Source organism: Podarcis muralis, chromosome 4 (assembly GCF_964188315.1).
Source record: "Podarcis muralis chromosome 4, rPodMur119.hap1.1, whole genome shotgun sequence".
Taxonomy (NCBI): domain Eukaryota; kingdom Metazoa; phylum Chordata; class Lepidosauria; order Squamata; family Lacertidae; genus Podarcis; species Podarcis muralis.
The window spans coordinates 46644694-46660015 of NC_135658.1; the positions used below are offsets into that span (position 1 = coordinate 46644694).

Below are 15322 nucleotides of genomic sequence, written 5' to 3' on the forward strand. Positions count from 1 at the left end.
CATGTTTGCTTTGTATCTGTGAGGACAGCATATGAGAACCTGCTAAAAAGAAAGAAAGAAAGAAAGAAAGAAAGAAAGAAAGAAAGAAAGAAAGAAAGAAAAGAGACTTTGAAAGACAGCAGTGGCTTCGTATCTGCCACATTTACCATGTTTGCTTTGCTATATCAAACTGATAGGCCCTGGTAAGTTCATCAAGATGGGCTTGAAGCATAGGTTGCATCTCCTCCCGTGGAGAGGGCGTGAGCGTGGCAGTGGACTGCTGCCCAAAGGAGATTGCTGGGGAAGAGGCCACTCCTCGAACAGGAGGTGTAGGAACTCTATCATCTTCCTCTTCAAGCTCATCCTCCATTCCCTGATGCAAATATGTCTGGACTGGTAAAGGTGGGCACCAACCATCACTGTCATACCTAGAATAGAAATGGTTTAGGTTTAGGCTATATATAATTCATTGAAATAATGATACTGTATATTATACTGTATGCACAATGGGGAATCTATTTCGTGTTATGAAAACAACAACTAAGAAACTTGAATAACTTAAATAATACCTGAATCTATAAAACCAGGCACAGACTCCCCATTTATTTCAGCAAAGCTAATACTTAATTTCACTCTTTATCTTTTTGAAAAAGGGCAAAAAGGGCCCAACCAACAGTGATACCGAATAAATAGATGCAATCTATTTGTTAATCTCATTTCTAAATGAAGCAATTTCTTTCAAGAGCAAAAGAGTAAAACAAAACAAAGAACATGTCATTTTCAGTACCAGTTATTATATATTATGTTGGTATTCCAAAAATCTCTAAAGTTAAATCTGTGCAATGTGGATAAAAGGATACAAGAGGGCTGATCAAATCTGATCAGTCCATCAATTTCCCTGTTTCTGGCACACTACCTTGAAAGCAAGTTCCACGGAATACATGGGACTCACTTCTAAGTAGATGTGCAGCTTTGGGTTGCAATCATGAAAAGGTTTGTTATAACAAAAAAACTCAGATGGAATTCTGCTGTGCAATCAGTTACCAAGCCTTATGCAACAGTTTTCCACAGAAAATCTATCTGCTTCTTTTTAAAAAATTGATACAGGAAAAGAAGAAAAAGAAAACACAGATACAGAATTACACACGAGAATAACAATAAACACAAAATTTTCTTAACAAACAATAAAACATAAGTTGGTCTTAACACTATAGACCCGACCTCCCATCTATTCCTTATTTCAATTTCATATTACTTATTACCAATACACACTTTTATCATAATTTAACTTTTTTGTAATATATCTTAACTCTTATGTCTAACTTTCAACTATTACTGAAGTTCCTTGAATGCTGCAACAGAGTTTAAACTACTGTAATTATATTTCATATATTCTTTGGAAACCTCCCATTTTGAAACAAATTCCTGTTTTGGTTTATTCTTTATTTTTTCTGATAGACCATCTAATTCGGCATATTCTGTCAGCTTTTGGATCCATTAATGTATAGAGGGAATTTCAATACTCTTCCATTTTGCCGCGATGAGAACTCTTGCTGCCGCCATAGCATATAAAAAGATACCCTTCATTTTTTGTGGAATATTCAAATCTGTAAATCTCAGGAGATAGGCCTCTGTTTTTTTCTTAAAAGAGATCTTTAGCATTTTTTGCAGTTGTGAGTGAATACTCTCCCAGAATACCTGTATTTTCTTACATAACCACCACATGTGGTAGAAAGTTCCTGAATTATCTCCACATTTCCAGCAATTACTTGGCACATTTTTATACATTTTTGAAAGTTTCTAGGGTGTTAAGTACCATTGGTATTGCATTTTTAGAAAGTTCTCTCTAATAGTATAACAATTTGTGTATTTCCAATTGTTCTTCCACAAATTTTCCCATTGGGACATAGTTACTGAACGGCCAAAGTCTTGTGACCACCTCACCATGGCCGCTGTTACCTCCTCCTCCTTGATTTTCCAGTCAAGGAGGAGTCGGTAAGTTTTGGAAAGAGTTTTTCTTTTAGAATTTACAAGATCAGATTCAAATTGGGAAATTTCTGTTGAGAACCCCTTTTGTTTATCAGATTTAAATTTTTCAAATATCTGGTGGTATTGGTCTGAGATGTATTCTCTTATTTCCTCGAAGCTTTTTAATTTTAGTTGGTTATCTTCATATTTTAAAAGTGTTTTATATGTTGGCCAACTTTCCTGGGTATTTCTCCTTTTTACAGCTGTGACTTCTATTGGAGAAGTCCACCACAGGACTTTAGGCCCCATCTGATCTTTATATTTTGCCCATAATGCAAAGAGTGACTTTCTAATTCAAGTCATATTAAAGAAGATTCTGACTAAACATCAGGAAGAACTTTCTGACAGTAAGAGCTGTTCAACAGTGGAACAGACTCCCTTGGGAGGTTGTGGACTTTCCTTCCTTGGAGGTTTTTACGCAGAGGTTGGATGGCCATCTGCCATGGATGCTTTAGTTGACATTCCTGCATTGCAGAGGTTTGGACTAGATTATTCTCAGGGTCCCTTCCAACTCTAAGATTCTATTATTCTATTTGAGGAGGTGGGAAGCTCCAGTAACAAATTACTGTCATTTTTGTCCTTACTGCTCTCTTCCAAAGTGTCTCCATCATCATTACTTTGCTTTACTGCCAGCCTTGATCCTCAAGCTCTTCTTAGTTATTGAAGGGAATGGGGAAGAGAGTTTTCATTTCTACAAATCATTCTTTAATATCTACAAGGATATTAAATTGTCTTTTTTCAAGAGAGCAACCATAAAACCTTTTGCTTCTATTTGCAAATCCTTTTCATTTTAAATAAAACATTGGCTGATTTGGTTAGCAAACAAAGCAAACAATGCATTCCATAATTTATTTTTAGTGATCTCCATTACAGTTTGAAAACCCCACATTTAGGAGTAACAGAAGCATAATGGTGACGCAACAAGCAGGCAGTAGTATCGGGTGGAATGAAAGGAAGGCATTACTGGTGACAACCCTTAAGCTGTTGTGGCTACTGAAAGGGATGTAGCAGAAAGACCAAATTGTATTTTGTGGTGCTTAATACTTCTGGCCTTCCCATTTCTTCTCAGGGTCAGGCACTGGCATCTAAATGCTCTGATCACACTGTGACCAGGAAGAAGCAGCCAGCTGAAGGTCTTGCAGTATGGGGCTGTCTGCCTCTCCCACTTACCTGCTTGTTACACAGGTATTCTTTTAATAGTCACGTATTACTTGCATATATTAACTCTTTCCCTCATATTTAAAAGTCAGTGGAATAAAATGGAAAAGCTTCATTCTTCCTGTGCCAACTTTACTTATTTTTTTCCTATAAGGCACTTGCCTTTTCAAATGTAGCTTTCTTCTTCTAACAATGCACTTTCTGGGGCAGGGAGAACTGTGCTCATTATCACTGCAATATTATAAATAACTGGAAAGTGTAATTTGAAAGACAAACATAGTAAAAGCTATGGCTGAGCTGTGTGAATCTTGAAAGTATGCTGTCAGCATCACTGATTACTTAGCTTTAAATAACCAGTGTTGTCTTGGTGACAAATAAAATTCTCCCTGCCAAATAATAGATACTATACACAACTGAGAAGCCAAGACCTGTGTCACAAAGGTTTCTCTACAGATAATGCATCAATTTACCTGTCTTATTTATCATTGTGGTGTCTTAAAAATATATGGGAGTTATTTGTCTTTTATTGCACAATTATCTGAGCTGAGAACAGCAAATACATTAAAGTGCAGATATCATTATTGAGGGTGGGGGGGGGGAGAGAATATAATTATTAATCAGTACCACTTGAAGCAAAGTGTCTTTCTTTGTGTGTAGACCAAGTGCCCTCTTGAACAAAACATTTTAAGGGCAAATAGGAATCCTGTTAGTAGAGTATTTTGGGGTGAAACAGGTTCTCTAGAATCATTTTAATCAGAATTTAGGCCTGGCTATGGCACTGGGATTGCTTTGTGACCCTGAATAACTGATAACCTATGTTGAGGGAAAGACAAGGTGTGTGTACCTGTTACCTGACAACTTTTTGGCTTTCAATACCATTGACAATGGTTAACTTCTGGAGAAGGAAGCCAGGTTGGCAGTTGGGAGGAGCTGCTTTGTGGTGGTTCCACTTTTATCTACTGTTTGATAGATGTTGCTTGGTTTTGTGGAGTCTAGTGTTCCATCTCGCCAACCAAGCTGTTTTAACATCTACATGAAGCTGCTGAGTTGCATCATCTGGAATTTTGGAGAGCACTGTTTTTCATATGCTGATGACATTTACCTTTATCCCCCCCCCCCTTTACAGCTCAAGCAGATGTAGCAGTGAATGTACTGACACCAGTATATGTCCTTGATAATGGACTGGATGGGAGTCAGTAAACTGAAGTTTAATCCAGACAAGACTGAGACACTGTTTGGGAGACACTGAATGGGATGCATTCTGCTCTCAATGGGTCACACTCCTCTTGAAGGAGCAGGTGTGCAGCTTGGGGAAATTTTTTGATCTGATATTGTCACTGGAGACCCTGACACTCCGTGGTATCAAATACATCCTACCAACATCTGCTGGTAGCCCAGCTGCAACTTTATCGGTATAGCTTGGCTTCAGTTGTCTATGCTCTGGGCTCCTAGGCTGGATTATTGGGACGGGGGAAGGGGCTTTGGTTTTCACCACTTTAAAAAGCAAACAACTTCTTCAAAGTTCAAGGTTCTTCCAAGTCGCCCTATTTTGGTCAACCAGCCAACTTACTTAGCTGCTAGTATGTATGGACGCGGGTGGCGCTGTGGGTTAAAGCCTCAGCGCCTAGGACTTGCCGATCGAAAGGTCGGCGGTTCGAATCCCCGCGGCGGGGTGCGCTCCCGTCACTCGGTCCCAGCGCCTGCCAACCTAGCAGTTCGAAAGCACCCTCGGGTGCAAGTAGATAAATAGGGACCGCTTACTAGCGGGAAGGTAAACGGCGTTCTGTGTGCTGCGCTGGCTCGCCAGATGCAGCTTGTCACGCTGGCCACGTGACCCGGAAGTGTCTGCGGACAGCGCTGGCCCCCGGCCTCTTGAGTGAGATGGGCGCACAACCCCAGAGTCTGTCAAGACTGGCCCGTACGGGCAGGGGTACCTTTACCTTTACCTATGTATGATTATTGTTTTTTTGATTCCTTTCAGGAACACTTTAGGGGGGAAAAGACAAGAAGTGAACCCATTCACAGTCATCAAGACTGTAACACACAGCTGCTGCTGCTGCTGGGATGTTGCATTATACAGGGACACAGCATTTTCTACACTGACTGCCAGCAGCTCTCCAGAATTTCAGACAGAAATCCTTTCACAAGTTTTCTTGGAGATGCCTGGGATTGAACCAAGAAACTTTTGCATACAAACCATGTGCTCCAACAGAGCTATGGTTCTTTCACTAAATGTGTATGAATAAGTATGATGATTAGTGGACTGGGAATATTCTGTGTTAACTGAGCTGAGAATGTGTTGTGTTCTAGCACAGGAAATTTATAACGAACTATTGTTTCAAATAACACACCCATATTTATAGATCCTTTCTGTAAAATTTAAATTCTACTGGGGTTTATTTTCACAAGTTCAAGAACAAAATGACGCTGAATTACTGCCAAAAAGATGTCCCTGGCATCTCTTGCAAAACAAGCACTAAGAATAAGTTGAGTTACACAGATTTTCAAAAGAAAAATATTTCTCTCTGTATGTGAATACACATGGATTTTCTACAGAAAATCTGTATGAACACACACAGGCATACAATGCACACCCCATATCATTTACAACTAGTTTAATGCTGGCACAAGCCCATATCAAACAAAACAAAAAAATTCCCCACTCCCTAAAATTGCTTAGCTTTTGAAAATTTCAAGGATGTGGGCTGTATATTAGGAACTATGGTGAGAACATAAAGAGAGGAGGCTGGATCACAGATATGCTTTGTCCAAGCTACTAGACTTTGCTAATAGAAAACTATAGGGAGAAAGTTAACCCAAAGCCAATGGACAATATTTGGCCAAGGTTTTTTTGTCCTCCCCCTGTCCTGCAATAATGTGGCTGCTGTATTAGCAATTTTCAAATAGCCAAGCAGAAGATGGTGCTGTTGAGTCCCATTGGAGATTATTGCATTGTTTTTGCTAGAGTATAGTGAAGGGACAGTGGCAGTGCTCTTCTCAGTGTATGGCCCACCATGCAGTGTAGTATGGATGTCTGAGATGGAACCTTAACACATGAGGGCAGGGACAGGTCAGCTGCACAATAGTGGGGGGAGGCCAAGGGCACAGCCCTGCCCCCCCGCCCCTTCCTGCACTGTCCTTCATGTAAGCAATGCATGAAGGGGCCTTTAAACTTTGGAAAACTAGGAGGGATTCAAACAACTATATAGTATGAAAAAGGAATGTCCAAAATTTACTGCCATAAACACATTGTATTGCAGGCCCATTGAAGATTGCATTATCTTACTATTGGCAACAGTGTGCACATGTGAGGGTGCATCCGACAATTGTATTATGAAGCTGTTTGCTGAGCTACATCTAAAAGGCCTTCTGCTCCACACATATTAGTCCCCTCATATCCAAATACCAGAATCTGATTGGGGTAAAAGGCCTTACACACATTACACACCACAGCTGTGAGATATTGCATTCCACTACATTCAAAATGGTCGTTCCCCCTCAAAAAAGATACCTTACCCTCCTTCTTGCTGATCCACACCATAGTGTTCTAGTTCTGTGCCTGGAAGAGGCTGTATTGGAGGGGGTGGGAGTGGAACGTTGGCCCAGTTAGACCCATTATTTTTCTGAGGTTTGGAAGTATTTTTGTTTTTCTTTTTCTTCCCTCCTTTCCCACCTGAAATCAAGAAACATTACAGAAGTATGAAGAAACAAACTTGACTATTTATATTTCCTGAAAGAGCTCTGATTCCAGATGGTACACTCAAAAAAAGAAAAAGAAAAAAAGAAGGGAGAAGAGAGGAGTATTTTTATCTTAGCAACATCAGCAGCAACATGTTATAGTTGTCATAAGGTTATAAATAATAATAGGGTGGAATGGAATGAAAATAGTCTGTATAATTGCCCGGAATTACTTCTTTTTATTTCACACACTCCATATAGCTTAGTCACAATGAAGCATGCGCTGAAAAAAAGTTAAAATGTACTTGCTATATCAAAACTATATTTATTGATTTATTCACGTCTGCTCTAAGCCTCCGTGCAGTCATTGTTGGAAAAAATAATAGACTGCAGCAAACTCTTTCAGATAGCAAATCGCAGTGTATTCATAATACCATTTTGCATAATCTCTCTCCCTCTCTCTTTGGAAATGAGTTGTTAAGGACACATCCAAAAACTTTACTGTTTGAGTTTCTTTCTCTTTTCATTCACAAGGCCAAATGTAGTTGCAAAAAATGTAAATCGCAAATGTAACTGGTTTCTTACTGAAATCATATTGGGACATTCAATTGAAAAGTATGGATGAGTTCTTTTTGTAATATTTTATGCCCATGTAATTCAGTGGTCTTTTCACTCTAGAGAAAAAGGACATATGTTATAGAGAATTGGAAGAGGACCAAATAAACCAACACGGAAATGAGGATTCAAGGAGAAAAGAGATAGATGAATAAAGGATCATTTTAGTTAACGTATAAAACAATGTGATAGACAATTAGGGTTATGTAATGAATCCTGAGGAGGAAGAAGGCAACAAGGCACATGAATATAAATGACCACGCAATGAAACATGTATATGTGCGTGCACATTTGCATGTTTGTAATAAAATAAACTGAACATTTGGAATAGGAACTGAAAGCATCACAGGGACTTATAGGGAAATACAGTAGAAGAGCAAGGGGGGGGGGGAAGAGTGCTGGAATGGCAAAAGAGAAGCTATTGTAAACTAGCCTCATAACATATTTTTAGAATGTATTAAGAAAATGGCATAATTCTGCATAGAATAATTTAACACAGAAAATTTGCTGCTACTCTTAAAGCTAGGTAATCCATTTTGTAATGGCAATGTGCAATAATTATAATACAGCATGCAGCATAATACCTATACTTTATGCTTGTAGGCAGCTCTGAAACTTTTAGAATGATCACTATCATAAGAAGCTTTTCTATCAATTCCATTATATTGCTATGGGTGGATTTCTTGATACGCAATAGAAATATTGTGAAATCTCAAAGGAGTTGGGGGCTTCAATAATGATACAACCAAAATATTAACTTCATCATGAAGCTCCTCAGAGAAGGACAGTGCTGTAAAGTGAAGATTGATTTACGAATAAAGTCAGCACTGTGCCAGAAAAGTGAGAATGTTACAAAATAAAATTTCCAATCATGCTGAAATACACAGGGTACAAAGGCTACAAATACTTTCTTATTATCTCTAAATGGGTTTCTTGTTCGGTTAGGGCAAATAAGGCACACTTCTTTTTTATCAAGCTCATGGTTTTCCAGATGATCGTGACACATTCACATGTGTCTAAATGGAAGGCAAACTGCAATATTTGAACACAGGCTCTGGGTACAGTGATCATTCTTCCAAGGTTATAATTAGTTTGCGTTTTTTTAAAGCTTCTTACAAGCACAAACACTTCTCCTTACACGCATTGTATTGAAACCAACCTGAGAGGCTGCCACTTCTTTCTGAGCTGTTGTGAGAGCTGGTGGTGCTGAAATCCTGTGACTGGTTGTGTGGCATTCTATTAGACAATCCCTCAGCCAATCGGTAGTCAGGGATGTAAAGTAAGGCTAAGGGTTAAAGGGCAAAGGTCACAGTGCCATCATGTGATTAGTTTATAGCACATGCACAACATGCAGTTAGCTGGTAAACAGTGGATGTGGCAGGACTGTGAAAAATATTTAAGTTAATATATTCTAATGGTAGCAGGGGTGGGGGAAAGATAAGCTGTGATACTAGCAAAAGCTAAAGCAAACTAAAATCGTAACACAATATAGTTTGTTGCGTAAGTATAGGATACATGCAAGATATGCAATTAGTTAAGGGAAATGGGAACAAAGAAGGACAATTTTCTACTGTGCACAAGAGATTCTTACAAACAATTGTAATAAGAAAAATGAGAACTAAAATCACCATTGTTGCCTTTGCTCTGATCAGGCAGAGAATAACCAAATCCCATTAGGTCACTTTTTTGCTGAATCGAACTTTTCCACTGAGGATCTGGTAAATCAACTGCCAATTCGTGGATGCTGTTGGAATGCAGTATTTGTGTTGTGGCATATGGGGTAGCCTGTGTTATTTGGCTGGAACTGTTGTAACTAGTTTTGGTAGTGAAGTCAATGCTGCTGTAAATGGCTCCATCAGAAAGCATTGTGGCAGTTTTATCCCCTTGACCTGGCACCGGAGGCAGCACATCTGTGATGAAAACAGGGAAATGAAACAAATCAACATGGGAAAACCCCAACAAGAAGTTTTAATATAAAAAATAAATGTGTCATTCTGCACGTTTGCATTTCAGCTGAGACAGTGTCCATGAGCCAATGGAGGGAAGATGATGTACAGCCATCGCCTCGCTATCAGCATCTGTGACAAACTTTCCACTTGTCCTTCACGTCTCACTGCCTAAAACCATCTTTCTTCCATACCTTCAGCTGTGAAAGTGAAGTTTGGAATATTTCTGTCCTGAAGAATGTTTTCAATTGTTCATTTCATGTCAGAGCCAATGAAACTGTCTGTGCTCCAGGGAAATGATGAAAGGAGTCACTCCACAAATCACAGAAGAAAGCATCTCCCTCTGCTTTCCCCCACCATCAAGAAAACACCTTATGAGTATTGCACAGAACTGAATGAACATGGAACAATCCTCAGATAATTCTTTTCAAGGTATGCAGAGCTTAAATGTTTTTTCTTTCTTTCCTGCTGAACATTATCTGGCTTTATTTCTGAAGTTAGCCAGACATTTTTTCCCTGACAATAAAGAGGGGTGAAGAAGATATGAATAAATCATTTTGAAATGTGTCAAGATTTCAGCAGCTCTAAAGAGAATTAAATGATCAGTCAATTATTTTGCTAAACTAAGCCTTTGAAACTGAAGGGCAGCTTCTCTGGGAAAAAAGTACATCTAAATTACAGTTAAGCCATAAAAATATTAAAATACATTTACATGATATCTAGTAAATATGTCATGTGTTGAACCAGGGAACTCCCTCACCCATTTATCTATTTCAACCTTCCCCAACATGGTACCCACTCCAGATACTTTGGAGTACCACTCCCATGATCCATAGTCAGCACAGGGAAGGCTGATCTAGATAAATTAATAATTTTAATCTTTTGGTGTGCTGAAGGCCTGATCATGTATCTTCACAGTGGCAATCTCTGACACCATCTCTGACACCAGGTTCAAAAAGTTAATGTTCCTGACTAATGAAGGTATACCAGTTGCATAAGGCTCAATGAAACATCCAGTGCTGACAGAAATGTTGAACAAATGCATATATCAAGCTTCTGAAGATGAACAGTGGACAGAGCTACCTGTTGTGTTCACAGACTTTAATGAATACTACACAATTATATCAGATAAGAGGATTATTTTGCAAGTTGGATGTTAAAATAACTTGGTTTGGTATTTGCTTTAAAATGTTACTTAAAGGAGGTTCCTATTTCCTTGCACCAGTTCTCTTCCCTACACTAAGCCAACGGCCTATATTTTCTCCTTTCCCATCAACATGCAGGTTTTTACAGGGGACTTAGTTTGAAATCTCCCTGGTCAGAGATTCCCTGGTCAGAGACTGCTCCTTGTGAACTACTGCTAACAGTTGACAATCTGGCTCCAGTTTTCCAGCGAAGTGCTCTGGGAGTCTTCCTCTCAGCTTCAGCTGCCTGCAATTTCAGTCCTGTTGTCCTAATCTAGGCATAGGCAAACTCGGCCCTCCAGATGTTTTGGGACTACAACTCCCATCATCCCTGACCACTGGTCCTGTTAGCTAGGGATGATGGGAGTTGTAGTCCCAAAACATCTGGAGGGCCGAGTTTGCCTATGCCTGTCCTAAGTTTTCATTCCTTGGACAGGTAACACTTGCTGCCACTGGAGCTTCTGCTGGCTTCTTTAGCTCCAAACTCAAGACTGACTCTTGAATTGCTGTGTCTGCCTTTTTACACCCTTCAGCCGCAGTGTTACAACCAATCAAAACCTTCTCTCTGACAGTTAAATGGAACATCCACTGAAGGATCTATCACAGACTGACCTTTTTGATCCCACTGTCTCATATAAAACAATGGTCTCTGATGCTTACTGACATACCAGAAAAACTCAAGACACATATTCACCTTCTAAGTAACTGTATCAGTGTAATGGTTTCTTGACAGACCAACAGCTGTAAGATTGCCTGTACACTATCTCTTAGGCCTCCATTAAAGGTAATTTGTCAACTTTTTACCTTCATTCAGTTAACTACTCACAAACCAGATGCTTTTTTAAAATGCAATAATACTATTACACATACATTTACACATTTACTATTACACATACTATTACACATACATTGCATTTATTCAACTTTTACTTCACAATTCTGCTGTTTGTCCAAAACCATCATTGTTAACTACCATTGTATATATACAGCTTTCAACCAGGAAAAATAATCTCAAAAACTAATGTAAAAGGCAAATAATAATAATAATAATAATAATAATAATAATAAGGCAGACTTAGTAAATGTATTTAAAAATAGCATGAAAAACATGTTATAAATGGTAAGTGGGAGGGGCAACGAAGTAGCATGGGGCAGGGGAGTGTGTTTGATGGAGAGGGGAATGTAAATTTAATACATTTATTTATTTTATTTAACGAAATTTATATACTGCTTTATAGCAGCAAAGATGATTTAAATGGGTGCTGAAAAAATACAGTGAAGGTGCCTGCCTGATGTCAATAGGCAAGGAGTTCCAAAGTGTAGGTAGTGCCACACTTAAAGAACAATTTCATACAAGTATGGTGTGGCACTTGTAGCAGTGCCAGTTCATCAGATCAAAGCAGTCGAGTGAGCATAAAAGGGGTGAGTTGGTTCCAAACTGTTAATGGCTTTATGTACCAACAGTAACACCTTGAACTTGGCCTGGTAACAAATCAGCCAGGAGGGGCAGGGGTCAAGTGGAGGGTATAGCTGCCAGTGCCTGGTCCACATCAACTGACTGCATAAGCTGAAATCAATTCCATCTCTGACTCTGCCACTGGAATTGCAAGAAGTGCAGAGTCAAGATCACTTTCCTGTCAAGTGACTTTCTCTTCAAAGTGTGTAGCCAGTTGGCCACAGCAAGTCCTCAAACGCTCCAGAAGTCCCTCTCCCACAGTGGAAGTCAATAATCTCTGGATCATCCAAACTAACTCTGTGGAGAGGTGTATGTAAATCTGAACTTATGGTATGGTTTACCTCTGTAGATTGTGCAATGTATAAGATTGATATAGCTCTAATATGACATGACACCCTCCATTATGAGCTTTGGTAACCCTGGAACAATCCTGGTTCCAGCCCTTTGCCAAAGGGGCATTTGGGCATATCCTGAGTTCACCCACATCTGACCTAAAGATTAACACATGGAAATTTAGTTTTCAAATACAGGATACTCAGCTCCTCAGTGGTAAGGTGATTTGAAAGCAGATAGCAGACAAGGATACCCAGATTCAGATAATGGCTCAATATCAAAGTCTTTCACCCTTTTGTTAAGCAAACAGGATGGCCAGCTTTAGCCATTTTTCAAGGTGAGGATTTGGCAGGAAATTCTGGAAGGAACTATGGAAATTGTAGAAATTACTCAGTTCCCAGCCCTCTCCCCTCTCCACTGGCATGCCTTGGCAAAAAGGTATTAAAAACCCATTAGATTCAAAGGTTAGTTAATTTTTCCAGGTCCAACATGACAGCGTTTACCCAGCGCTCTCCACGATTCAGAACACTTCTGTTTTGCTTTAAGGGCAGGTATATTTTCCTTCTGCCCCCCACCCCCGCCTATCCACTTATTTATGGCAAAATTGTTATGCTCTTTTACTCTTTAATGAAGGTGTGTTTATACTGTAGAATTTGCTACCTACTTAGACTGTAACTTTGCTGTCTGAAACAGCATTTATATACTGTTACTCCTATTTTATATAATAAACCAAGCGTTCCTTATTCCTTTGTGTGAGAGCTTCTATAACAAGTGCATGTCATAACTCCAGCAGAAGATCATAAACCTCTCATCAGTGTCTATACGAACATACATGAGTGCTGGCTGTGGAAAGGTGAGTCTAGGTACACACTTGTAACAATTTCTCCAGCTGACTACCAGAGGATTCAAGCTCAATTCAATGGGTCACATTCAGTTCTGCATGAGCAAAGTAGGATTTCATCTTCCATTCCTCTCCCCTACAAGTCTCCAAAATCTGTTTTGGATGGTCTGTGTCCCAAAACCTGTTTTACTTGTGCAACAGCAGTACAGGATACAGCCCAATATAATGAATGTGTAGCATCTTATGAAATGGTTAAGCACATTAGAATAGCATAGTCATTCTGCTAAACTATTTCATCTGGTTTAGAAACAGTACTCAAGTTCTATGGAGCAAATTCAAAAGGAAGACTTTGCAGAATCATAGACACATGTCCATAACCCCTCCCCCTAAACACTAATATTCAGAGGGAAATGTAGATTTCCTTTTTTTCTTAATTGATGGTCTTCTTTTATTGCTATGTGGTGTTCTTCCTTTTAGTTATCTAGATTTCCAAATGTATTCAAATAACATTTCATGTAAAAAATGAATGGATAGTCCTGCAAATTATTATTATTTTTTTGCTAAAGGGCTATGAACAAACCTACCTCCACGTCCAAAATTTCCAAGATCATTTGGTCCACTAGTGCTGTTGTTTACAGGCAGGCTGGTGGCAGGCCAAGAATCTGCTAGCCAAGGATAACTCGGGTCACTTGCATTTAACAGGCCTGGTCGACTGAAGAAAAATGAACATCGAAATACATCTGTGAGAAACTCTTTACAACTGCAAACTGAAGAGACTTTATACATCTCTCTCAACAATAAAATTTAAAATTTATTTCATATTAAAATTGTGAAGGCTTTCTTGATATAAATGATTCCGAAGTTAATTGGAGCTTTATACAAATTAGTACTGTGTGTGGAAGTGGAATCAGTTACAAGTCTGCTAGAATCCAAATGAATTCTGTAGTTCATTTCAAAACAAGGAATAGGCTGTACCATTGAAGGATCCTAAACTAGGGATGAATGATAAATTACCACCTCAAGGGAACAATCACTCAAAGTGACTGTTCTGTATCAGCCATTTCCAGGACTCTGGGTGAGTATTCCTTCACTTCCTGCATCCCAAATGTATGTCTGTCATCCACAAGCTGCTAGCTCTTCCTTTGAGCAGCCTTGCGTGGTTTTAAAGGCAAGTAGGTTTGAGTGGGATTAATGAAAAGTTCAAAACAGCATTTTTATCTGTGTCAACAGACTTTCATGTTCATATAATTTGATTTCAGATTTCAAGAACAACTGAAGGCTGAGCACTTTTTATCTGAAAGGACCTAGTCATTAAGACGTTAGAATTTGGCTCAGTGGGCACGTTCCTAAAACTGGGAGAGATGAATAGGAGAAAGGTGGGGGAACAGCACATTAAACAAATAAGTCGGAAGCTGTACTTGATTATTAGTACATGTAAACAAACAGCATTGTGGGAAACAAGATACTGGTCTAGATCTGCTTTTGGACTGATCCAGCTAGGCTCCTTTTATGTTCCTTTTTAACAGTTATAGTTATTGTATCCCTTCCCACCCCCCATGAATCCCTTCTGGCACAATCCCTAAGAGAAATGTGGGTTTCTATGGAAACAGCAATAAGAAGATCTAGCAGCATTCTTGCCACATCTATGAACTCTCATTAGGACTAATCTTTGTGTGTGTGTGTGTGTGTGTGTGTGTGTGTGTACACACACACACACACACAGAGAGAGAGAGAGAGAGAGAGAGAGAGAGAGAGAGAGAGAGAGAGATATTGATTAAATAGGAGATTGGAAGTTATTACCAGAGCTTAATTACAATCTCCATATTGGCATAGAGAAAATAGATGAGGATATATGGCTCTGTTATCAACTTTTATCAATTTCAATTGAGTAGCCAAAGTTGTAGAATCTAGTCCTATCAATCTACAACCTATTCATCTTCCATGAATCATTTATTTTGTGATCGATTGTGTGTAATTGTTCACTCACAGCAATTTAGTGGGAGCCAATAAGGAGTCTTAAACAACAGCAACTTCATTTACTAATGCCTAATTAATGCAATAAACATCCTGAAAACAAATGAACACATTCTTTCTGATACTTTCT

The 15322-nt window shown here is 39.0% G+C and overlaps 1 protein-coding gene across 20 annotated transcripts in view; it reads right to left on the bottom strand.

Moving 5' to 3' along the window:
* Window positions 1-15322, bottom strand: part of ROBO2 (roundabout guidance receptor 2) — a 939553-nt gene that overhangs the window by 39420 nt on the left and 884811 nt on the right. For 13 of the 20 annotated variants that reach the window (XM_077927271.1, XM_028726915.2, XM_028726916.2 and 10 more), the window contains 5 exons: window positions 13803-13930; window positions 9087-9368; window positions 8618-8743; window positions 6682-6838; window positions 147-407 (listed from right to left, as the gene is read on the bottom strand). In XM_077927271.1, coding sequence (XP_077783397.1) covers window positions 147-407; window positions 6682-6838; window positions 8618-8743; window positions 9087-9368; window positions 13803-13930 — 954 coding nt within the window. The remainder of the gene's footprint in view (window positions 1-146; window positions 408-6681; window positions 6839-8617; window positions 8744-9086; window positions 9369-13802; window positions 13931-15322) is intronic. The other 7 variants (XM_028726919.2, XM_028726925.2, XM_028726920.2 and 4 more) reach the window with 1 other exon arrangement.